A 27,130-nucleotide genomic window follows, 5' to 3' on the forward strand; every position below is an offset into this window, starting at 1 on the left:
TTTGGCCAATAAATTTCCTAAATACCTCTTTATTAAACCCTGGGTTTATTTCCCGTTTGATTTATACTAGTAAATAAAAAAAAGACAAATTTTTACAAAACTGCCCCGAATAAAAAAAATTCAAAACCAAATTTTTGCTCCGGCCTGAAAAAATTTTAAGTAAGCAAAATCACCCAGCAGTTTCTTTAACCTTAAAAATTCACCAAAACACAATAATTTAAACTGGACCGGTCTTTTATACAAAAATTCCCCAGTAGGGCTATAACTAAAATATTCACTGGGTACATTTATAATTCACCAAGGCATTGCTCAAACTCAAAATTTTACCAGATACAATATCAACCCAGTAGTGCTCTAACTTAATAGTTTACCAGATACAATATTCCACCCAGTAGTGCTCTAACTTACCGGTAATAGTTTACCAGATACAATTAAAATTCACCAAGAATTGCTATAACTCAAAAGTTTACCAGTAGTGCTGAAACTTATAAGTTAACCAGATACAAAATTCACCCGGTTTCAGTCCTGTAACTCAAAAGTTCACTAAAAATGCTCAAAGTTGAGCAAAATGTTACTTAAAAAAAAAAGTAAAACCAATATAAATTTATCTATAAATTTTAAAGAAAATTAAACTGTTTCATGATTGGGGAAAAAGGGCATTATGTGTGTTTTTTATTGGGCTTTTTTAGATTATTTAATATTTTCTTTTAAACATCAAATTTTTAAAATTTTCAGGGCTTTTTTTCCAAAAAAGGGGAAGCAGCCCACCCTTTATTTGGGGAAAAATTTTTCATGGTAAAATTTCAAAAGGGGGAAAAAAAAATTGATGTTTAAATTTCCAAAAAATTTTGGGGAAAAAAAGCATGATTTTTAAAGAAATTTTTTTTGGGGGAAACAACCCTTTACCGGGGGCCCCTGTAAAAGAAAGGGTTTTAAAAAGGCCCTGATTAATGAAAACCACCCCCCGGGATTCTTTTTTTATTTTTTTTGGAATTCCTATTTGGGAAAAAATTTTTTTAGTTTTAACGTTTTTTGTTTTTTACTATGTAATCATTTTAAATGACGTGGGTCACAAATTTAAAAATATTAAAAAATGATTTGGCAAAATCTTTTCAAAATTTTCTATTTTTCTACATACGGAAAAAATTTTCTCGGGAAATTTTAAGGGTATAAAAGCTCGGGTTTAAATTAAAAGCTTGTTTTATTTGAGCTTTTAAAAATTGCAAATACCCCAAGAGAATAGATTTGAAAATACAAAAATTTTTATTTTTGAACATAGAAAAAATCATTTTGAAAAGCTGTTCCCCACACCATTTAAGTCCAGTGTTTTTAATATTTCAATGAATGTTGAAAACAATTTTTAAATTTCAAGTTAAAAGGATAGTTTAATTTAAAATTTTTAACAGATCTTGGTGTGGTAGAGGGAAAAAATTTGGCTCCCGGGTTTCTACTTTTCTTTTCCCCATTTATTAAATTTAAAAGAAAAATAAAAAAGTTTTTTTCCCCGTTTTGGGAATTTTAAAAAAGTTGCCAAACTTTTGGGGTTTTCAGTTTTTTAGTAGTGTAATTTAAAACACCCACTTTTTACCACTTTTTCTTAAACACCCCCCTTCCCCACCAAATTAAATCCCCCAAAACCCCCCCCACTTCCCCAAACTTTAGGGAAAAAAATTTATCCCCTTTTTTAAAGGGAAAATTTTAAAAATTTCTTTTTACAGAAAAAAACAAATATCACAGACACAGATGTGTCAGGTGTCTTGGGCGGAAATGGGTTGGGAAAGTGGGTAAAATCCCCCTTTCCCCCAAAAAGGGCAAATGGGTTTATTAAAAAACTTAAAAAAGGGAAACTAGGTCAAAAATTTCCCTTAAAAACCATTGATCGGTTTAGATAATTTTAGATATAGTTTCTGCTAGTAAGACATTAAAAAAAAAATTAAAAAAAAACAGTAATCGGGGGTTTTCCGGAAAATTATTTTGTGCCGCAGAAGAAAAACCTGGTATAACCCTTTTAACTTGTTTTTAATAATTTCCAAAAATTTAAAAAAGCCAAAAAAGGCTGTTAAAACTGGAAGAAAAAAATCTTTGAAAATGGCAAGTTTTTTTGATTTTTTTATTGTTTAAAAATTTTTTTAATTTTATTTCGTGGCTTTCAAAAGATAAAAGCATGAAAACTCTTTTGAAATGTCGGGTTAGCCTTAAAAATTATTAAATATAAAGAAGATCCTTTTTTAAAAGGGGGGGAAAAAAAAGTTTAAAAGGCCAAAAAAAAATTTTTTTTTCTTTTTTTCAACATTAAATAAATTTTTCCCAATATTTTTTAAAAAAAAGGAAAAAAAAATTTTTTAAATTTTTTAATGGAATTGAAAAAAAAAATTTTATGGAGAAATGCAAAAAAAATTATTTTCTGTTGTAATTTTTGTTAATTTTAAAATTTTTGGTTTTCTGAGTCTTTTGGATATGATTATTTAAATTGGGCAAAAAAAATAAAGAATTGATTTGCCCTTTTTGTGGCATTGTGTTTTTTATGAAACATATAAAATGTCGGGTTAAACACTTAAATTTTTTATGGTTGACCAGGAAATTTCATTTTGTTTTTCCCCTTTTTTTTTAAATTTGGTTAAGTGTCTAAAAAATTTTAGGTTTTTGTAAAATTTTTTGGGTTAAAATTTCAAGGTTTTTTTTAGCACGCCCCCTTAAACTCTAAGCACTTCTCAAAAAACCTCCTTAAATCCTCAAGCCTTTTAACCAGGGCCCCCTTAAATCCTAAAGACTTCCTCAAACCTTTCTCTTTCTCCCTAAAGCCTTCCCAAAGCACCGGGGCTCTTAAACTCTAAGAAACTTGCAACTCTCCTTAAATCTCCTAAAAGACTTCTTCAAGGAAGGGCTTTTTAAAACTGCTCAGCACTTGCTAAAAGGCCCCAGGGGCTCCTTAAAATCTCTAAGAAAATTTTCCAGGGCAATTTCCTTCTTTCAAGGGCTTCTCAAAATTTTAAAATTTGTCTGGGCTCGAGGATTTTCCTTAAACCACCAAAGGGAAAAAAATTTGCGAAATTTACATTAATTTGAGGAATTTTGTCAGTTTGTTTTTTTTAAAAAAAAAAAAATAAATAAAATAAAAATAAAAATGTCGTTTTTTAAAACCTGGCTGAAATTATCTGGCATTTGAAATTTGATAAAAATTATTTGGGCCTGTTTAAGATTTAGGCTGGTTAAATTTTACTTGGTATCAAATTTTTGATACTGAAAAAAGTTTTTTGAAAAATTTTTTTTTTCCCATTTTGTTTAAAACAAAAAGCCTAACCCACTTAATTCTAAAAGGGACTTTCCCTTTTTAAATGGACAAACCTTCTATTTTAGGAATATTCAATATTTTGTACATAAACGGGGTATTTTTTGCGCTGCGACTTTTTTTTTTCCGGTTTTGTTTCCCAAATGGGTTAAAATTTTTAAAAAAACTAAACTTTTTTTAAAAGACCCTTTTGGGTTATGCAATTTTCATAAAAAATTTTTAAAATAATTTAATAGAAAAATACTTTGAAATCACAAGGAAAAGTTTTCCATTACAAGCATGTAAAAAAAAAAAGGAAATCCTTTTCTGCATATAAATTTAAAAAAGGGCCAGAAATTTTAAAAAACTGAACTCAAATTTTTCTTATCAACATAAACAATTTTTTTACAAAAATCTAAAATTTAAAAACAGTTTCCCTAAAACTTAGTAAAATACCTGCTTTGTTTAAGAAATTTTTCTTTTTGGAGGTGTAAAAAGTAATAATGGGGTTTTAATGAAAATAGATTAGCAAATGAATACTTAAGTACAAAATTTCTTTTTAAAACAACATTGTTTTTCAGATTCAGTTATATTTTAAAATTTTTTTGATAAAAAGAAAATTAAAAATGAGATCATTTTTTTTTTTCTTAATGACATTTGAGCTTTGAGGTATTAAAAATGTAAAAAAAAAAAAAAATTAAATGCCCTTTTAATTGCTACAAGTTTGAAATATCTTTTAAATCATTAAAAGGGGAAAAAGCAAAGCTAAATACTATTTTATTACATTGATCATTTTAATTCAAATTTCGAGTTTTAAGTTTTCGAAAAAAGCATTTTATAAAAAAAAGAAAGAAAAAAAACAAATCTAAATTCTCATATTTATAAATTTTTATCTTTAATTATCAGGCAAAAATTATGAATGACACTTGTCAAACTTACAAATGGTTTTTTATCGTAAAACTAATCGAAGCTTTTAGGGCACTGAAAAAAAAAATTTTAAAAAAAAAATAAAAACGTTGCGATAAAATTTTAAAAATATCTGTACGTGTTTTAGTCAGCTTTAAGTAATTCATGGGGAAAATTAAAAAATTTTTTACTTTTTTAAACATTTTACAAACTGTTGATTTTTTTTAAAATTGTATAGGAGTGTTAATTGGTATGCTGCATTTTAATATACAAATGTTTATTTGGTATACAGAATTGTTAAAAAATTGGGGTTTTAAAATCAAAATTTTTTGGTTAAATTTGGTGGTTGGCTTTTTCCCATATTATTTACAAAAGTTTTTTTTGGTTGTAACTAAAATTTGGGTTTAAAAATTTTGGTTTCTGCATGCTTTTCCCTATATTATTTAAAAAAATTGTTTTTTTTTGCTCTAGGAAAAATTTGGCGGGACTTCCTTTTAAAAAAATGTTTAAATTTTGGGTTTTTAAATTAGATTTGGGGTTAAATTTTTTGAGTCATTCCAAATTTTTTTGGTAAAATAATTAATTTGGTTGTAATCAGTTTTGTTTGTTAACAAAAATTTTTAAAATTGTTTTTTTAAAGAAATAATTTAATTTCAAAGTATCAGATTTGGGGAAATTTGGTGTGCTCATTAATTAGACAAATAAATTTTTTTAACCCCAATTTTATTTAAAAAGGGTTGATTTTTTGTATATGAAATTTTGGGAAATGTTGAATTTGAAATTTTATAAAAAAACAAAAATTATTTTAGTTATGGATTCAATTAAATTTTAAAAAATTAAAAATTTTTTTGTTTTTAAAAACTTCAAGTCTTGAAAATCTGGGAATTAAACAATCATTCTGTGACATTTTGGGGAAAAAAGGGGTTTTCCCTAAGGGTTTGAACTTAAACCCCCGGTTTTTAGAGGCAGACAATTTAACCCCTGGTGACTGGTCCCCCATAACATGTTTTTAAATTTTTTTGTGCTAATTTGGCATACAGGTCTTAACCCCCCACCTGCAATTTTTATACGACTTTTTAAAATTTAGTTTTTTTGTTTTTTAGCCTTGGAGGTTTTGGGGGGTGGGGAAGTTTGATGGGGGTGGGGGAGAAGAAGATAATAAGATAAAAATTTGAAGTTTGTCATCCTCCATTGAGACATGCACAAATGTACAGACTGGGTCAGTAGTATTTAAGTAGGAATAGCGGAACAAAATCTTGTGAAAACATTTACTCAAATTGCAAATGAGTTTTTCAATACATTTTAAACATATTGTTATTTTTAAAAAAAAATTGAAATTTATTCAAAATTTCCTTTTAAATTTACTTTTCAAAGCCATTCAAACATTTAAAAAATGGAAGAGAATTCTATCCAGCCCTTAGGCTTTCTTTGAACGTATTTATTTTTATGGTGCTTGGGGACAGGCGGATTTTTTAAAAAAATATATTAAAAAGCAAAAGGGTTCGACTACTCAATTTTTAAAATTGATAAAAAAATTTTAATTGGATTTTCCCTTTGTTTCCAAAGGGAAAAATATGGACTTTTTTTTACATTTAAAGGATTGAAAGGATTTGAATTTCAGATTTTAAAATAAAACTATTAAAACTTTGTCTACTTTCAAAAAAAATTTTTGACAAAAGCTTTTGTTCAGGTAGGTCCAATTTTCTAATCACTTGGTATACGGCATTTTTTTACATTTAAAGATGCGTTTTTAAAAAATTTTCAATCTCTTTGTTGGAAAGCTGTTTTTCGGATAAAAACTTACCTTTAACCCCTTTTTCGCTTGGGTTTTAAAAAATCGTAAAACAAAGTTTTTTTTTTTTAAAATTTTGAGCAAGTCCATTTTTTCAAAAAAAAGGGTTTAGGTTTTTTCAAAGTTTTTTTTTAAAAAAAAAGAAAAATTTGAAAAACTAATTTTTTTGTGTTAGTTTGTTTTAAAAAAAAACTTTTTAAAGGAGAAAAAAAAATTTAAAGGGTTTTGGCGGGGCCTCAAAAATCTTTCATAAAAAATTTTGCCAATAAATTTTTTTGGCTTAATTTTGTTTTCTCTTTTCTGATTTTTCCCAGCCCAGAAAAAATTTGGGCCAAAAAAGTTTTTTATTTAAAAAAAACAAAAAATTTATATTTTAAAAAAAAAAAATTAAATGTTTCTTTATAAACAGTGGTTTTAAATTGCTCAAAAATTTTAAAGGGCCCCCTGGACTAAGGGGGTTGTAGGGCAAGGGTTAAAAAGAGGACTTTTTTAAACTTCTTTTGGGTTAGTATGAGAGAAGAGTTGAATATAAAAAAAAATTTTAAACAGGCCTGCAAGCATTTGACATTTTCTCGAAATTCAATTATTCAATACTTAAAGTCTTATATGAGCCGTGCCATGACAAAACCAACATAATGGGTTTGCGACCAGCATGGATCCAGACCAGCCTGCGCATCTGCAGGATCCATGCTGTTCGCTTACAAACTATAACAAGTAAAGAAACCGATAGCGAACAGCATGGATCCTGATCAGACTGCGCAGATGCACAGGCTGGTCTGGATCCATGCTGGTCGCAAACCCATTATGTTGGTTTTGTCATGGCACGGCTCATATGGTTTTAAAAGCCGGGTGCTTCAAACACAATAGATATATACTCAAAGGCTTGAAATAAAGAAAATTTAATTATTTTCTGTGAAATTATAAAACTTCACTACAATTTGCAATATTAAAGTTGAAATCATTAGAAATGTGTTTTACTCAGAAATTATAAATATTTGTAAATTGTTTTATTTATTTTTTCAGTTTGAAGGCAGCGACGGAGAATTCTCGTTCATCAAGGTCACAGAGTCATATGGTGCTTGGTTATCGTTACTGAGGCCCGCTGATCACGCCAATACCCATAATACACAGGTGGTCTTTGAAGGTGAGTTTGTATGTTACATGACACAACACAGCATAACACAGCACACCAACACAAAAGAAAGCTACACAACAACACCACACAGCAAAACACAACACAATACACCAACACATATCACACAACACTACACATAACATAAACAAAATTATAACAGAAGATAACAAATAACATAACTTAAGGCAAAAGAAATATATAACACAACAAAGCACCTCACCAACACATACCACACAACATAAACACAATTAAAATGTCATAACAGAACATTACTTAAAGCAAAAGAAACATATAACATATTACACAACACAAATAACACAACATATAGCATAACATAGCATAAAGTTTATTTCTTTGGCCGCAAGCTTTTAAGTTTAAGGGTCAAACTAAATCAAAACTTTATAAAATTAAAGAAATAGCAAAAATGTGCCTAAACTTGTCAGATTAATGTACTTTACATTACATTATTAGAGATATGTTATAGATAGCCGTTTCAGATTATATCATCGCAACACTTTTGTTGTACGAACTAATAACTTGCGGAAAAATTTTAATCTTGAATTTATATTTTCGATTTTAATTCTTGATTAGAGAATTTCCAAACGGTTATCAGTACTTTTGACAAAGACACCACTGCTTGTAAAAATGTCATATAATTAGATAATTAGACATATAATTAGGCAGTTAATTTGTTTGGGTGAAAAGTTGAAAAAACACACACAAAAAAAGTTGCTGTGTACGGTTTTTCTGTTTTTTTCTAATGCGTGTACAAATATCACTGAAATAATCTCTAATATCTCTAGACCCAGAGGCCAGATCGTATCCCGGCTTTAAATGGTACCCGTATTATCTCTTAATATTATCAAAATGTAATGTACGTAAAAAAAAATAGGAGAAAATGATAAAAAAAACCCTTATGCCGAGGGACTATAAAAGGATTAGCAATTTTCTAGAAAGTAAATGGGCTGTAATTTACCATAGATTTACGATAAACTTGAAGATATGTATCTACGAGTTTTACGTGCCTGATTGGAGGGCCGATTTAGACGATATTTAATATTCTATATATGGGGTTCCTTGGGCGCAAAACAATTTTATCTTGGTAATGATAAAGAGGCTGATATGCTCGTTCAATATGGGGGAAATAATTGTTTTAGAAAGGTTGTTACAAACATCAGATGATACAGTTAACATTGTGATAATGTTACTTTTAAGACTTTTAAAATCTTTAAAGTTTTGTTTTATAGTAGAGATTTTATAAACATACTTAAAAAGAAAATGTTTAAACTGCAGGGACAGTTTATTAATTTGTTATCTCTTTTGAAATATGTACATAGTTACAGTACTTGAGGTGTCAATGGGATGGGTTAGGGTTTGGCTAAGGCTTTGACCAGACCCTTGATCTTGCTATAGTACATTCTGCAATGATATCAGCCATTTGCAAAAAAAGTAAACATTTTTGGTTCTATGGTAGTAGCATGATCAAATTTAAACCTTAACCACTAAAATTTAAGTAGTAATGTCCAGATTCAATTTTGGAATCTATTATCAAATTTTAACAGGAAAATTTTAAATACCAAAGTAGCCTATATCCATACTGTGGCAAAATTTCCTTTCAGAAGGTTGGGACTTCACCCGGGTGGGGGGGGAGCAAGGGGTTCTCCCCCATCACCCCTCTCTTATCATTTGTGGCTCCTCTGATGGTAAATGGGTATAGGGAAATCCACAAAGGTTTACAATTCTATGGGAATGATAAATGATTAATGGGCTTTTATTCTAAAGCATTGATTTACTTCGCTGTATTAGTTAATAATTAAATAAACTAAAAAATGTACTTTGTATTGCTCGGAATTTTAACTTACCTATTGTAACTATAGACTGATGCAGTCAATGGTAAAAGCTTTTAACAGGAATGTGATAATCCAAAAGTCATACTCCCCACAATTCCCTGGGGGTAGGCAGGCACCCAAAGGGGATGGGGGGGTTTAGCAGATGAACAGGAAATGTTCCAGGGCTACAATTTAATGGAACATAGCTCTCCTATTAATGAGCTGACTTTTTTCTTTATTATAGATATGCGAATAAAAAGTACAAGAACATTGAAATATTTGTAGAAACTTACTAAAGAGGCATATTATATCATCGTCAATTTAGATTTAAATCAACATAAAATTCTAAAAAAAAGTAAAATAAAATTTACAACATTTCTAATTTGAAACAAGAGAGAGAGACCTGGTATAGCTCTAGATATGGGTGGAATTTCTATATGAAAAGATTGCTTATCATTCATGCTGTATTGCCAGTTTCATTATCAGATGTTTGATTAAAAGAGTGCTTCAGATTATTCCAGTAATTCTATTATTGCTGTCAAGCTTTTGGGGGGAAAACGTTCACAAGTGATTTATTTTTTCCCTTCTAGTTTTCAGATATATGCAATGAAAATTAATGACATTTTGATTTTTCGACTGATTATTTCGAAGATATTTACTTGGAAAAGTGTATTTAGAAAACAATTTGTGTAATCGTTTCACTTTTCATTCTGATTGATAATGATTGCTGTGTGTGCGCCTGCGCGCTTGAATGTGTGTGTGCGTGCTCGTGGATTGTGTGTGTGCCAGCTCTTGGATTGTGTGTGCCCGCTTGTGGTTGTGTGGTGCGTGCCAGCTTTGAATGTTTCGTGAGGCTCGTGAAGTGTCTTGTACCAAGTCTTGTAATTGGGCGCTGAGATTTTTGTGAATCTGATTTTTGGTTTCGTGATCGTGGATTGTGGTAGTGCGTGCGGCGGGATTGGGCGTGGCGGGCGTCAGGGATGGTGTGTAGCTTCTCTGTGGACTTCGTATTTCTCTCTGGATTTTGACCAACTCTTGGATTTGTCATGCAGTGCTGGGATTTTGTCCAGCTCGTGTTTGTGTTGCGATACTATTTGTAATTTGGGCCGTGATTGTTTTCTTCTTTAGATTGTGTTACATATTTTCTGTTGCAATCTCTATTTTGCACCGTATTTTGATTTCAGCGGATTTGTCAGTGCATGCCGTGGATTGTGTTGTGAGTCTCGTGATTGGATATGTTTGACCTGGATTATGGCCTTTTATCATTTTCATGAAGAAGTTATGTAAGTCAAAAACCTTCAGTCCCTATGCCAAATTCTTAATTATCTAAACATTTTGTTAATACAAACATTGACAATGATGATGATATTATGTGGTTTTGTGTTAAAGTTTTATGACTTTTGGTTTGTATTTTTTAGAAAGGAATTTTTTCTGTGCATTCTCAATTTTTGTTACTGACAAGACCCCCTTTTTCTGATTTATAAACATTATTATTAAATCTGATAATTATTGAAATTTTGTTTATGATTGCATGTTTTTGTTGATGTTATGCCGAATAGATTTTAAGAAAAGATTTAATGATTTATACTTTATGGTTCTTGTTTCAATTTGAGACTGGTTACAGTTTACCTCCCTTTAATGGTAAAATGCTTTAAAAAAGTTTTATTATATAAATTTTAATAATAGTAAACTGTTCTTCTTTCAACTGTCAGACTTATATATGTTATCATTTTGAATAATCTGATAATATCATAATTTTGTCATTAATGAGCTTCGTTTATGATGACACTGAATGGGATTTTGAACAGGATAACCAGTTGCGATACTGGCTTTGATTAGGATCCTTGCTTCCAATTTTCGCTACTTGTATATACTCTTTAAAGGAAATGCATGTTCTTGGTACCAAGATGTCAGGAATGCACTGTAAACTGGTCTTATCATTTTGGTCATAAATTATGAGTTTTGGATCATGACCGGCTCATTTTCATTACCAGTGAATGAGTTTATAATGCATGACGAGTGCCAATTAAGAGGTCAAAGAAAATCGATAATGAAATTATGATTCATGCTCTTTTTTGCGGAATTATATTTCATTCGTTTATTTATTTATATTTTTTTGTGTTACATTAATTCCTTTGCTTACAGTATCATTATTATTCATATATTGGAATATGAAAGAAAAAAAACAACACATTATAAGGATTTTATTGTTCCATATCGTCTCAATGAATTAAATATGGATATCCAACCCATCAGTGTTGGTTTTCATATTGCTAGATCAATGGGCTGATTTTGAAAATTTATTCCGGTTCATTTATTACAGCCCTTGATCTTGAGCAAATGTTTTATTACAACGATATGAACATAATCCCAAGAATCCAGCATTATCTAGAAAATTTAAATATTATGGCCATAATTTAGTTTTATTCATAAATACTGAAATTCTTCGATGCAGTTTATCTACGTTCTGAATCGATGTGGAGAATTTACATTTATTTTTGTCCGAAATATAATCCTCCTAGTATTATGTAAAATCAATTTTATCTCAATATGCAAATCGCTCCCAATCAAATTCATTCTGAAGCTTGCGATAAGGCATGATGAATCTGGGTCTTATGAAAGCTTGCCTTGTTGCCTCAACATCATAATAATCTCTGGTGTTCACGAAAAAGCAAGCGATAATGTCAGCCTCTGATAAGATCTCATTTTGCTGAGTAAAAAATGAGACATATTACGATATGCTAATTTTTACTTGATATGCAAATGAGGGTAGGAGGACGGATTAGATTTAAGCCGATTACTGAAATATTTTCTTTGTGTATTAAAACATCAGCAAAATCGGTTCATCATTTGAATAGGATAGTTTGTCATACGAGATAGATCATTACCTTATCACTGATGTTTATCACCGTCAGGTACTCTCTCTACACAATACGTGTTGATAAGCATGATATTGAAGAATAATGCGAAATAAAAACTGACATATCATTAATATAGGATTTTCATTCATCAACATTTCAATAAGATGGATTGAAAGCAGGTACTCTTATTTCAGTGTTTTATTCGTCAATTTTTTCTCTCAACCCATCAGTGCCGTGTTTGTATAATAAGCTCGTAATTTTGTATACTGCGTGTCCCGTATCGCGGCAGCTTATCTGATCATAAAAATACATAGCATTTGCACAATGTTATATTTATTGGTGCATATTTTAGTAAGCAAAACGTGACAATTTGTTGATTTTTCATTTTTTGCCATGGCGACTATTTGAAATATGGTAAATTATCGGCTTTGAAGTTCTCTGCGATAAGGAAATTCTAAGAATCTTCAGAGATTCTTGTGTTTTGAAAAACTGCAGACTTTTATTTTCAATTAATGAATCTTCATCTCCGATAATTTTTTCTGAATTATCCTGATGAGGATCTTTATTGGAAAGAAAAAAATATATAATAAGCCTTTGACAAGACTGCTCGAAAAGTTATCAGTTTTCGATCCTAATTTCTTTATTTCTCAGAAGAAGCGATCAAACATGAGTTGTAATAGTAAAAACTGAAAATTTCAGTATCTTTTCCATTATGCCTTGTACCTTGTATTTCTACAGGATTTTATTAACCTTTAGTTTGCCGGACCTAAATGTGATTAACGTTTGCCACCAGTATAGAGCCAGGCCAGCCTGAACATCTGTGCAGTCTGACCAGCCTCTTTACTGTCGGCTAACTTAAGGTGAATGTACCTCAAACTGGTCAGAGTCTGAATTTCATAATTATAATCATATAGGTATATTTTACTTTCCAGGTATAAGTTTTAATTTTCATCTATATATCTTCAAAACTAATTACAGAAAGCTATATATAAATGAAAAAATGGTCAAGTATTAACATGTTTATACAAAGTTCCTTTAATTTCAGCCTGATTGCGTGTAAACACATGAACCATAATTATTTAAGGTGAAAAATTACAATAAATATCTAAAATATGTAAAATAACAACAAAAAAGGCATTAAGTTGGGAATAATTGATCTTATATGATGCATTATGATAAAAGTTTTAGTGGGTGGAGTTATTTAGATTATTTTGATGCTTGAATGCACATTCGTCAAAACCTTTCAACACATGTGAGCCAATAGTGTCAACTTTCATAATTATGATTTATGCATGACTGTGTTAAATTCACCTTTAATAGGTTTGACAGACTTTTGATTGAATTTTATGGCTTTTGAATTTGAATATTTACATAATTTGGTTAAAATTGAGTCTCAGTCTGCTGTTTAAGACTTGATTTTCACTATAAATGGTTTTGTCCAGATTGAAAGATGGACAAGTCCATTTCAGATATAGAGTGGGGTTAACAAATTTGTGGCACTTAATATATGAATCAGTGAGTGTAAAATTGTAGAAACAAATTATATTTAGGGTCTGGTTAGACTGCTGTATGTGCATTATCTGGGCTAGTGGCTAATGTAATAATGTTGACAAAGTTCTGATAGTTCTGTTATTGTAGTAAATGTTGCTTAAAGGGCTTAATTTACATTTAGAGAAATCAACAAAACTGAAACCACCTGAAAGTGAAAATAACAATATAGAATTGATATCTTTGATTTATTTTAAATTATTTATAATATATTTTTTTGCTTGAAATATTTTTCCAGCTCACTTTATTATACAATAAACACAAAACAGAATAGAACAAAATTTTTATTTGTAGACTTGAGCTCTTATGTTCTTGTCTATTTAAAATACAATACATATAAATACAAGTCAGAAGATAGCATGCATATAGAGAGAGATCAATTAATTTTAATTATGAGTTTAGAAGTTATTTCAATTTGTGACAATTTTTTTTTTTTTATTTGCCTGTTTTGTATTTTTGTGTGTCATGATAAGGATATTTTATACAATGTCATAGGGTACGTAGATTTGGTAAAATTTCAAGTAATAAAGTTTTAATCACCAGTGATATAATTTAATACCTTAATCTAACAGGCAGTCTAATTAGATGATTTTGATATACTACGAAATTATCTACGTTAAAGAACTTTATTCAAATATTCTCACAGTTTCGTCTTAACATTATCTCCTAGGGCGATCGCGGAAATATCCTGCAACTTGTAGGCTTTGCTTCGATTTGGGTTTGCATTCTGTAAGAAGAAATAAAGATCACGCTTTGATCTAGTCGAGGAGATATCTTTTGTTATTTCAACGTGTTATGTTAGATAAGGCCCAATGACTGATTTGCGAAATATTTTTATGCTATCTCTAATCTGAATTAATTCAATCATTTATTTTATCTTTTTTGTAAAATCTAGATTAATTTATTCGCACAATATCGAGTTTAATTCAGGTTTTATGGGAATAATTCATCAGATCTCTTGATTGCCCAAATACAGATCTTGGCGATCGTAAAATTTGTGTTAAATATTTAAATTTTTTGATATGATCGGCCGTGTGAACAAAAACCTGATTGATTGGTTGGTCAGATTACGAGTGTACGATCAAACTAGCGATTAATTAAATCTCGTAAATAACACACTCCTCTCCTCTTGTCTGTTTATTTTATAAACTTCTGTTCTTATTACAAGTCAACATATACAACATAATTATAAGGTAAGAAAATATATAATTTATTTTCAAGAAAACAAAATTGACAAGAGGTTTTAGCAGGGGCTGTCAGATCTGTTTTGAAAGACCCTGATTACTGATTAAAGAGAAAATCATTGATCGTCTAATATTTGCTTAACTTTGAAAAGATTAATTTGCACTATAAGATATTTTTGAATTATGAATTTTTTTGTATTATAAAATATTTTGAATTAGGAAATATTTTGTATTATAAAATATTTTGTATTATAAAATATATAACCTTAAATGAATGTTCATACAACTTTAAAGGTGTATAATAAAAATATTTTTATCTCTCTCAACGCGTCTCTTTTGATCTTTATTGAAGAAAAAAACAATTGATCGTAAATTATAATCGTGGAAGTAACAAGATTATCACATGTGCTTAACATAGGAAAAAGGAAGTTAACAGGGATGTTTAAATATTATAGATATTTTATATAATATTATATAAATATTTAACAGTTACTATTACTGAATTTATTGTTTTTCAGTATAATATTTTTGATGTACATGTATTTTACAAAATAGGTTAAATTAAACAGGTTGTAGTTGTATTAACAATTAGATATATTTTAGCTCAGATGTAATAAAAGTTTGGAAAAGATTGACACAATTTGAGTTAGTTGCAATACATTTTGTGAGTTTAGAGTCATTTATAATAAGGTTAGTGAATTTTGAGCTTAAAAGTGTATAATTATGATACATTTTATGAATTTTGAGTTAATTATGATACACTTTGTGAGTTTTGAGCTATATAATACATTTTGTGAGTTTTGTGCTATTTATGATACATTTTGTGAGTTTTGAGTTATTTATGATACATTTTGTGAGTTTTTAGTTATGTATGATACATTTTGTGAGTTTTGAGCTATGTATGATACATTTTGCAAGTTTAGAGTAATTTATGGTACATATTTTGAGTTTTGAGTTATTTATGATACGTTTTGTGAGTTTTGAAAGTTTTGAGAAATATATTGTACAATTTGTGAGTTTTGAGTTATTTCATTACAACGGTTAAAGCAAATATTTCAAACTATTAATAGATTTTGTGATAAGATTTGAGTTTCTCATCCATAAACGAGTCTGATCTTTTATAGTGTCACATTGATTAAATTGACACTAGTTTTTAATTATGACATGCAATTTTTAATGGAATGTACAATCATAAATACAATCCATATCAGGGTTTCTTGTGACAGAAAAAAACAACAAATTAATAATTACATTGTATGATAAGAGAATTGAGCCGCGTCATGACAAAACCAACATAGTGCGTTTGAGACCAGCATGGATCCAGACCAGCCTGCGCATCCGCGCAGTCTGATCAGGATCCATGCTGTTCGCTATCAGTTTCTCTACTTGTAATAGGGTTGGTAAGCGAACAGCATGGATCCTGATCAGACTGCGCGGTCTGGATCCATGCTGGTCGCAAACGCATTACGTTGGTTTTGTCATGACGCGGCTCAATTAACTGAGTTTCTTTTTCCCAGCTGCTGTATTTATACCAATGTCTTGCAAAGAATCTTTATTGGATACCTCTTTAAAAACATTATTAATTAATATGCAAATTTGACAGTGCCACGTTTGTGTCAAATGTTTTCTGTAATTACAGAAAGATTTTAATGTTTTTATAATGATAAAGCATTTTTAAAGGTAAAAGGTAAAAATCGGACAAGTTTTTTTCCTGTTTTGTTTTGTGTTTTAATCTTGTAATGATGAAAAGAAAATAATTTCATTACATGTTGTGACAACTCTTTTCTTTGCATTAGAAAATTAATGGTAAGAAGTAAAAAGTTTTGCCTTAAAGGGATAGTAATTTTACTCCTCATAGGTGTTGTTCACAAAAATGTATTTTCAACAGAAGATGGACTTTTAAAACTTATTGATTTAGGTTTTAATATAATTTTTATTAGAAAATAAGAAGAAAGAATGGAAAAGGGATGGTTTCAGACTAAAATTTGAGTGTTCAATTCAAGATTTGAATTTGAGATAACTTAATTGTGTTGTTTGGGTTTTTTTATATGTAAATTCTTTACTATTGTGATAATTTTTAACTTTAAAGTGTCTTTCTTTCATATGTTAAAGGGCATTGAAGTGTTTAGGTAAATAAATAATGTTCTAATTGTCTATTTTCAGAGGGAAAAATTTGGTGTGAAATTGTTGAAGATTTGGATCAAGGGACAGAACTCTTAGCGTCTTTCACTACAAGTGAGGAAGAGTCGTCCCACACAGGGAGAGAGAAATTAACTGGTGAAAAAAGTGAGGCCCAAATAAGGGAAACTAGAACTACACAGGTTGCATTAAAGAAACCAGAATCCAAGACAGTCCCTCACATTACCCCTCAGCCAGGTAGGTCATTTTGTTTGATCATTGATGTTTAAAGGAACTCCACTGAGGTCAAAAAGCCTAAAAAACATAAAATTTAAAATTCAAACATAATTCAGGTGAAGCACTTAAAAAGGAAAAAATCTGCAATGGATAATAAAGAAATATGCTCAGAATTAATTTGAAAATAATTTTTTTTGTGTGATTCTTGGCCTGATTTCAAATTTTTGGGTCATTTTGCACAATAAAAATGATGATTCTGGAAAAACGGGGAGACGGAATGATCTAAAATTTGCACATCAGTTATTGGTCTAATTCATAAAATTGTACACAAATATTGGAAAAGTATTTCCAATCCCGTCATGTAAAAAAAAAGAAACCTCAGTGGAGTCCCTTTAAAGATGCATTCCTTAATCTGCTGATGTTGGATTGACTAAATCATGTATAGTTTCTTATTTAAGAATGTTAAGTGGATTTCAGCATAAAAACTTAAAGTCTGCCAACAGTGTTGAGCCAGACTACACAGCTCTGCCAGCTGGCCTGGCTCTATACTGGTGGCAAAGAGCTAAGAGCTTATCACATAATAGTTCTAGCAGAGTTACGGTTAAAGTGATCTGGTTTATTATGGACAATCTGTAAAAAAAAAAAAAAGTAAAAGTAATTGCATTTTATAGTCTAAGTTTCATGCTTACGCACGTTCACCGACTTTACAGCTATTACCCCTGGTCATCGGGCTACTGGTATCTATCTATCAATCTCCCTGGGGAGTCTTTTAACTCCGCTTAGTGCAGCCGACACTTTGGCGCAACGGACTTATACCACCCTCGCAGGTACCCATTTACACCTGGGTGAAGTGAAGCAAGCGCAGGTAAATTTCTTGCTCAAGGAAATTAGCAGTGCCCCTGGTGGGGTTCGAACCCGGGACCTCTCGATCCCTAAGCACGCGTCCTACCACTGGACTACTGCTCCTACAGTCATAACAACAAACCATGAAAGAATTATATATGGAAGTTGTTGGCATATGTGAGATAATGATCCAATATTACATTCAAGCCGCGTCATGACAAAACCAACATAATATGTTTGCGACCAGTATGGATCCAGACCAGCCTGCGCGTCCGCGTAGTCTGATCTGGATCCATACTGTTCGCTGACCAACCCTATTACAAGTAGCAAAACTGATAGCGAACAGCATGGATCCTGATCAGACTGCGCGGATGCGCAGGCTGGTCTGGATCCATGCTGGTCGCAAACACATTACGTTGGTTTTGTCGTGACGCGGCTCATTTATTTATTTATATATTTTGGATATTTCTGAGAGGTTCTGTTCTAGAGAGGTTTAATATTCTGAATTCTTACTTTTGAATTTATGATACAGTTGTTGTAAAGAGGTTATTGTTTAACAGAGGGCCACTCTCGAGAGGTTGCTTTCCAACTTTATTGGGCACAATGGGCAAAGTTATCTAAATTTTGGCTACTTAATTTTGAAAATTTTGAAAGTGTATCTAATTGGTCTTGAATCAATTAGCTGATGGTAATTAGTATAGAGCGATGTTCCATACTCCATTGGTATGAATACAAACAGGTGTGACTTAAATCCGACAGTTTTGTCGTTATTTATCTCATCACAACATGACAAATAGCCTGCAAAGAGTGACATTGTTTGTTATTCAGTTTGTTATTCATATTTTATAGATTAATGACACTACAATCTGTTTAAAGATCAAACATCTGTGACAACCGTGTTATCTCATCAAATTATCCTATTTACTTTTGTTACCATAGAAAAATCAATTACAAATTTCTTTGTTTTAACTTTACAGCTATGATATATGGATGCCCATTCTGTTGAGTGACATTTTATTTGGATATTTCTTGTTTTAACTTTACAGCTATGATATATTGCTGCCCATTCTGTTAAGTGACATTTTAATTGGATATTTCTTGTTTTAACTTTACAGCTATGATATCGTATATGGCTGTTTATACAGTGATACTTGTGAAAGTGACATTTCAATTAAAGGCTTCTTGTTTTAACTTTACAGCTATAATATATGGCTGCCAATTTTGTTGAGTGACATTTTATTTGGATATTTCTTGTTTTAACTTTACAGCTTTGATATATGGCTGTCCGTTCTGTGGAGTAAGGTTTTCTAGTCGCCGCACGCTGGAAGCCCATTTGACGTACTATTGTTCAAAGAAGCCGCCGGATTTTGTGAGCCTACAGGAGTTACATCAACAACTACAGCAGCAGGCACGGACATTGCTGGAAAAACAGGCCGAACAAGCAGACGACGAATCAGGTAAAGAAATAAAGATTTTAGGTTGTCAACATTACAATAATTTTTTTTTTAAAATAACTTTTGCTTTTGAATTTTTATTTTCATCATTTGTCTTTAATTCTATTTTTTAAACACTTAAAGGGACTCAACTGAGGTTTTTTGTGTGCAAAATTTCAGGATTTTCAATGTATTCCTGTGTATATTATTTTCTTAATTATCTTTGCATATCTTTCTGTTTTGAGTGCTCCCGCTGATCTTTGTAAAAATTAAGTTTAATGTTTTTAGGCTTTTGGACCTCAGTGGAGTTCCTTATATATAAACAGTTTTGCAATTTAGTACTTTTAATCTTTATTTTTGTATTTGTCTTGTAATAATTCCTTTCTTATAATTAGTTTTACATTGTGATTCCATTCTTATTAATGGTTTAATATTGCCTTTCTTTAAATATTTTTTTTTCATACTATGTCTTTCTTACTTTTCTTAATTTGTTCATTTTTATTTTTCTATAGTTCAAAAATTATTTATAACATATTATTTGAGTTAAGCACAATATTACTTTTCCAAGCATATGTAAAAGTATATGACATTCCAGATGTGCTTTTTGCTTCGTTGTTTTTCTCTCGAGAATAGTAACATACCACAAATGTTATTTGAATTGGCTAAATATACTATTTATTTAATAAAGTAGTGGTATGGCTGAGTGGTTACATGTCAGACTAGTAATCTAAGGATTGGTGGCAGCTTGGGTTCAGACCCAGTCAGGGGCAAACCATTGTTTCCATGAGCAAGAAACTTTTACATTTTTTGCTTATTACTGGTTGGTTCCATGTGAATGAATTCAAGAGTGTTTCAATAAGCTTACAGCTTCCAGCACAATCAAACTAAAATAAATTTGTATAAACTATATAAGCTCTTGTTTAGTTAACTTTGCTATCCATTTCAGGTCCGAATGCAAGCCAGGCATCAAAAGTTGATCAGTTTTCACCACAAAGTACCAGAAGATCTGTTGAATTAAAATCTGGAAGCCCATCAGAGAAAAATATCACAGATTCAGAAGAAAACAAAAGAAAATCTCCAAAATCTGGTGACCACTACAAGTGTAAATTGTGTAATTTCACGACTGATCAGGTCTCAAGTCTGAGACTTCACCAGCAGACACACTCTGCAGACACAGCTGCCGGGTCAGAGCGTCTGTCTGTGTCACCCGTCTGCCAACAGGAGACATTTTGCAAGGAATGCAAAATTCAGTTTTCCTCAGTAAGCACTTACCGAGGGCATAAGGAATTTTATTGTCAGTATCGTCTAACTGGAAGCCAGACTAATAGCGAAGAAAACATCAGTGAGTTGGCATCTCCGGCATCAAGGGAGTCGAGCTTCGATTTAACACTGAAAATGTTACAATCACAACGTCTAGTCTTGGATGGGAAAAGTCAGTTACTAGGAGCCAAAGGGCAGCTACACCCAGCATTATTGGCAGCCAATCCACTACTTGCCTCACCTTTATTTCTTCAGGACTTGTTTTTAAAGAGTAAACACTCTGAGGAAGCAGAGAAATTAAAGAAGACTACGTCACTAATGACAAGTCCCGTTTCTAACACTGAAACCTCTACAAAACCACGGTCCGATGATGAACCTTTGGATCTTAGTAAATCAAAGTCGAATAAAGACAGTGAACCAGGCTGTGAAAGTTCTGTAAAACATGAACGAGGCAGTCCACATGAACAGGACAGCCCCCCTGCAAAGAAAATGAGACTTAGTGAAGAGAAAGTAGCCGATCAGTCTGTTCCAAGTACCAAAACTCCTCTCAACATTCCATCCTTACATTCTTCATTGTTGCTAGGCAACCAGGTTCAGTATGTGAATAAAAAACCAATTCCTCCACTTCAGTCGGTCAGCAGATGTGTTGAATGTAACATTGTGTTTTATAAACATGAGAACTATCTTATACATAAAGAGCATTATTGCTCCGGCAGACGTGGAAATAAGGATTCCATGTCCTCTGATTCTGAAAACGGAGAACAGGAAATGAAAAATACCGAACCATCGGAACGATCAAAATCTATAAATAGCACAGAAACAGTATCGAAACAGAAGAACGATGTGGCAGCCAAAATCCAAGATGATTCTGCACAAGATTTGGCTCAGAGAGAGGAAATTTGTTATAAGTTTTACTGCATTCCTTGTAAGATCAAATTCAGTTCAGCAGGAACTCTAAAGGCGCACAAAGAGTTCTATTGTCCCCATGGAAAAGACAGTAATGAAAGTAGTAGTGACAAAGACAGTTATGATAGAGACGGGGAAAGGTCAAGTCCAAATTCCTCCGACCTTTCAACATACCAGTGTGAAAATTGTAAAAATGACTTTAGTTCAGCAAGGCTGCTGAAACTTCATATATGTATGGGGGAAATGGCACCTGCTCCGTTGTTACGTTGTCTCTACTGTGACTATGTTACACAAACAGAAAATCGTCTGTCAGAACACATGAAAGTTCATGTACCAACCAAAGCATTCAAATGTAATTTATGTGGTTACCGTGGAAACACCGCAAGAGGTATGAGAATGCATGGAAAAATGCATGTTGAAAACGGTGAAGAGTTCACTGATGACAATATGATTGAATTTGAGGAACCCCCGTTGGTACCCATACAAAAGAATGGTCTGTGTGAAAAGGGTCCCGTTGATATGGAAACGGAATTGATTAGAATGAAAAATGAGCCATACAAGAGAAGGAGGTCGAGAAAGTCTTTTGAAAAATCTGAAAATATGGTTCCTTTCTTGGGACAAAATATGCTTACGCAGATATGTGCGGCTTGTGGACAAACATTCGGAAACGTTAGTGATTTCGTTATTCATTTACGTATGCATGAAATAGCAGCATTAGAGGCCATGAAAAACTTGAAAAGTTTAAGATGTGAACATTGTAATGAATATATTGCTGATTCGCTAACCAGTTTACTTATACATATGCAAACGAAGCACCCTGAACAATTGCCTGGAACAAGTAAAGCTGATCACGATAGACAAATGGAAAACGAAAGATCAGTGTCACGGGACAGTCAGATTTCTAACGGAAGGTCAAGGTCAAGCTCGGTTGAGAGTTCAAGGACAAATAAAACTTATTCTAGTCATGAGAAATTAGATTCACCACAGAAGCTGAGAGAATGGAAAAATGACATCGCTGTTAATGGTCATAGTATAAAACAAGAACAAGACTTACTCGAGATAGATGATAGAAATTGGAATTCCCAAGATGGAAATAATGAGAACATACCTAGTGCATATAGATCTAAGGATGAAAATGATCTGACTGATATTCCAAAATCTCAGAATTCCCAACATGCATTAAAAGATTTAAGATCTGGAGACGATAACATATCAGTAGAGACTGGTTCCCCCTCATCTCAAAGGTTATCACAATCATTTCCCAAGGAACCAGTCAGATCTCCACAAAGTTCTTCTCCACCATCGCATCATGTGAAATCAGAACCAAAATCACCCTCATCTGACAGAGAGCTGTCAAAGTCTGTGTCGCCACCAAAGGTCACCACTTCACCCAAAAGTCATGAAAAACTGTCTCCAAAACTTATGTCTCCTGATCCAAAAACAAGATATTTGTTAAGCCAAAATGCTTTTAATATAAAAAGAGAGCAAACTACTCCCCCAAGATCAGAAACTCCCAAAAAGTCACCTCCACCCCTAAGCCCTCGTACCCCTGTCCTTTCCCCAAAACTAATGGTCCCTCTAGGTGCTCATTCGCCAAAGCTTTCAAATATTCCGGTACTGTATCCACAGGCACTACTTTCACCGTACCATTTTCCTCAAGGCCTGCCCATTTCATTTATTCCAACGCAAGGTATTCAGACGAGTCCCCCTATACAGTCTAGTGCTAGTGAGAAAATCGGGCGAAAATATTGCAAACATTGTGATATCAACTTTACATACCTGTCATCATTCCTTACACATAAAAAATATTATTGTAGTGCTCGAACTGCGGCCGAGGACTCTGAAGGTCCGACCGCAACAGCTTAGCGTTGCCATGTTTTTTTTCTTCGTTAAATTGTTGTCATAGATTCCATTATTGTTTTACACTTTATAATTACACATGTTTTTTTTTATTACTTTTTTTTGTTAATCAACAATTTATTTTTCAAATATTGTATCAATTGTTCATTTTTTTTCCTCATCATCTATGGGATTTTTTTTCTACAAGTTATTTTACCAGGGCATTCTTGTGTCAAGGGTGTTATATTCATGATTTTTTAAACTAATTTATATAACTTATAAATGTTTCTATATTTAAAAAACTGAGTTGAAGCTGATGAATATTAGTCAATAAAACGTATAAAAAATATATTTTAAATAATTCAGATTTCATAATAGGAAAAATAATTAAATATAGTTTGTAATACATTCATTTAGCTAGATGATATTAGTAATTATGTTTACGCAAATCAAGACAAATCAAGTCCAATTATTTGTACTGTAGCCCTGCTATTGTTGTCTTAAATTCATATTATTTATATATTTATATATTTCATTAATTTCAAAACAGTGTGAAAAATGTCAGGGAAGGGAGATAATCAAGATTATCACGATTTTTGATAGCCGTATATTTTGCGCTGTTCCTCATTTTCAACAACCTCAGCTTTTATTTATGAAATGAAACAATTAAAATTGGGTATTTATGTTTTTAACAATATTGAATTTCATATTATCTCTATTAAATGTAAAACATAGCTTGATTTTATTATTTTTAGAAAATAAGGAATTGGGTCATGTATATGTGATTTCAATATTGTTTTCTTTTCCGCTTACAATTTTACATTATTGATTTGTCATGGTAATTCCTTGTGTTCACACCTAGCTTCTAATTTAAGAACAGTCAAGCTGAGATAACTCTTGATTATTAAATCAATTAAGTTGATAAGAGTTATCTTTTACATGTGCCATATCAATTGTTCATAAAGTGTGATAGTAAAGTTTTAGGATTTTTTTCTCTATACAAAAATGGAATAATAGAAATTAATACATTTTTTAAGTTGTTTTTTTTGTTTGTTTTTTTTTTGTGGGGGGGGGGGGATTTTTTTATTGAATTAATTCAGATACTAATGTTGATGGAAAGTTTTGTATGACAATTTTTACAAACATTCTTGTCACATTATTTCCTCGTTGAATAATTTAAACATTTTATAAATTCAAAAATCATGCAGTCTTATTTCGAAACTTCTTTTTTTTTGCAAATACATTCATTTGTGTTTATTTCACAACAAGTTTATAAATGTTAACAACTCATGTTGTTTATTGTTTTGAAGTGTGCTACAAGTATGTGCTAGTGTTCATATTATTAAATGTGAATTAATAAAGTGAATCATTTTTTTTAAATCTGACCAATCAAAATATTTGAAACTTTCTTGGCAATTGTTAGTATTCAAACCAGACACCTAAAACCAGAACTGGCCGTTGTCATGAGAAATCTTCACTTAACGTCAAACGACAGGTTTACTTTAAAAAAGATAAAGATATTCAGTATACTACTTATTGAAATATTTTGAATAAAAACTACGGAAATCCTATTTTAGATAAAAACTATGGAAATCCTATTATAGATAAAAACTACGGAAATCCTATTTTAGATAAAACCTACGGAAATCCTATTATAGATAAAACCTACGGAAATCCTATTTTAGATAAAAACTATGGAATAGATAAAAACTATGAATATCTTATTTAAGATAAAAACTACGGAAATCCTATTTTAGAAAAAAGCTATGGAAATCCTATTTTAGATAAAAACTACGGAAATCCTATTTTAGATAAACACTACGGAAATCCTATAAAAACTATGGCAATCCTATTTTAGATATAAACTAAGGATCCTATTTTAGATAAAAACTACTGAAATCCTACTTTAGATAAAAACTATGGAAATCCTATTTTAGATAAAAATATGGAAATCCTATTGTCTTAACTTACTCACATTTACATGTATTTCCAACACTGATGCAATTTTTTTTTATTTTTAACGTCTAAGACAATGTAAATGTCATTTGACATCGGTTATTAAAATAGGGTTAAGGGTCGTATTCTCGTGCCAGCGGTCATTTTATAATTACAATGTTTGGTTTTCTTATTCATATCTTTCAAATATATCTGCATGATTCTTTCATGAAAACTGTGCTTGTTACTATTTGGGTTGATCAGACTGTGGGTATAGTTTAGTAAGTGTACTCTATATCTAGAAACCTGTATTTCCAGTCACTTTTGTTTTCTGTGCTTTCTAGTCCTCTGTGCAATTTCTTTACTGTTTTTCTTGTTTCGTGAAAAAAAAGTTTCTTATTGTTTGTTTTCGAGAATATTTACTTGAAGTTCTGTAGAAATTTATCCTCGAGAGTTAAATGATTTGTTAAATGTAGTTAAGGAGTTGTTTTTAATTGAAATTTTACTACTTCCAGAGCTGTTAGTGTAAAGAATATAACAAATTTAAAAGAAAAGAATATGTTTTGTCTAAACGTAGACTCCTGTAGTTCATAGAATACAGGACAATTGTAAAATTATATTAATTTATTATGAGTTAAGTCATGTTGAATGTTGCTATCTAGCCATTCTAATTAAGCCAAGCTTGGTATCGCATCATTGATGGATGTTCTGGTCTGACCTACTACATAAATTTTATAGTGATATATTAGAAATTGAAACTCTTTGGGCACAAATCACAATACCTATTCTCCCGAATGACAATAACTATTTGCTCGTGCTACTAGTGTTGTGCTTGGCCGGATTCTGTATTGCCATAATGTATTATTATAAGGCCATACAACATGTACTTTGCCATAGTCCGTTATAAAACTGTTGTATTGAACGTCATGTCTCTTGAATAACTAAACGACAGTTTCAAATTCAAGGCACGTCAGTCATTCAAATCATTTTAGTTCAGTGTATTATTTTTCCTGCTATAGGTAGAAATTTCAAGTGCATCAAATTATTATCTCATTTCTTAGTCACGTTTTTTTTTCATTTATAAGTCACGATTTTTCACTTCTTCACGATAATCTCCCTCTCTTCATGTACACGACCAAAATTTAAACGATACAGTCACGTAATTATGTTGTCTATTGAAATTTGATTGTTCTGATTTTCTTAATAAAACAGAAAATTTGTATACATGTTTGTGTTATATTCTATTTATGTTTTCCCCAACAATTTAAGTGTTTGACATTTATGGCCAAATGATTAACAACTTTAATCAATTTTCCCCGCATCACAGGTTTCAAGTTTAGTTATGGTCAGTGGTTCTACATTGGTACTAGAAGTAATGCATTCTCCTTGTGACTGAAGGGTTGCCTTTAATGGTTGAGGCATAAGAATTGCAGCCAACGTTTAACCCTGTGTGATAATAAGAGGCGACTAAATGGGTTTGAATAACTGGAGTCTATGCATCTCTTAGCTCCAGCAGGTGAGGAGGTTTTGACCCCTGGTGTTGCTTTGTTTGTAACACCCAGAGTTAGCCGAAATCAACCTTAATTGTGTAGGTTCACCATAAAACCAAACTAAACAAAGAAATAATACATTGAGGTTTTTCGGCATTTTGAGGGTTGACACAAAACTGTTTTAAGTCCTTCTATATTTCATATAAGTTACTGCAGTTATGCAATCAACCTTCAAGTATTGTCAAGCTGGAGTGGTGACACATGACCTTAACTGTACTGGTAGTTCCTCATCACTGTGTGTTGGAATCCTGTCTGGATCAAACATTGTATAACATTGTACTAAAAATCCAGTCTATTTTTTAGGAGAAATCAGTGGTCTAGACAAACATTGTGTTGGCATTTTACATTGTACTAAAACTCAAGTGATTTTTTTTTAGGAGAAATCGGTTTGAACTTTATATATGAAAGGTAGAGCCTAGACTGGAACATAGTTTTCAATATATAACACCCAAGTACTGGTTAGTCCTGAAAAAAACTGGCAAATGA

The 27,130-nt window shown here is 31.4% G+C and overlaps 1 protein-coding gene across 4 annotated transcripts in view; it reads left to right on the plus strand.

Annotated features, from left to right (window-relative positions):
- LOC132741896 (zinc finger protein 91-like) overlaps nucleotides 1-26,307 on the plus strand; it is a 62,246-nt gene extending 35,939 nt beyond the window's left edge. For all 4 annotated transcript variants that reach the window (XM_060730165.1, XM_060730167.1, XM_060730166.1 and 1 more), the window contains exons 3-6: nucleotides 6,990-7,110; nucleotides 16,687-16,899; nucleotides 18,990-19,178; nucleotides 20,101-26,307. In XM_060730165.1, coding sequence (XP_060586148.1) covers nucleotides 6,990-7,110; nucleotides 16,687-16,899; nucleotides 18,990-19,178; nucleotides 20,101-23,186 — 3,609 coding nt within the window. In that variant the 3' untranslated portion in view covers nucleotides 23,187-26,307. The remainder of the gene's footprint in view (nucleotides 1-6,989; nucleotides 7,111-16,686; nucleotides 16,900-18,989; nucleotides 19,179-20,100) is intronic.
- Nucleotides 26,308-27,130: the final 823 nt, after the last annotated feature.

Source organism: Ruditapes philippinarum, unplaced genomic scaffold (genome assembly GCF_026571515.1).
Source record: "Ruditapes philippinarum isolate M1 unplaced genomic scaffold, ASM2657151v2 ctg1339_1_1_1_1, whole genome shotgun sequence".
NCBI classification, from domain to species: Eukaryota; Metazoa; Mollusca; class Bivalvia; order Venerida; family Veneridae; genus Ruditapes; species Ruditapes philippinarum.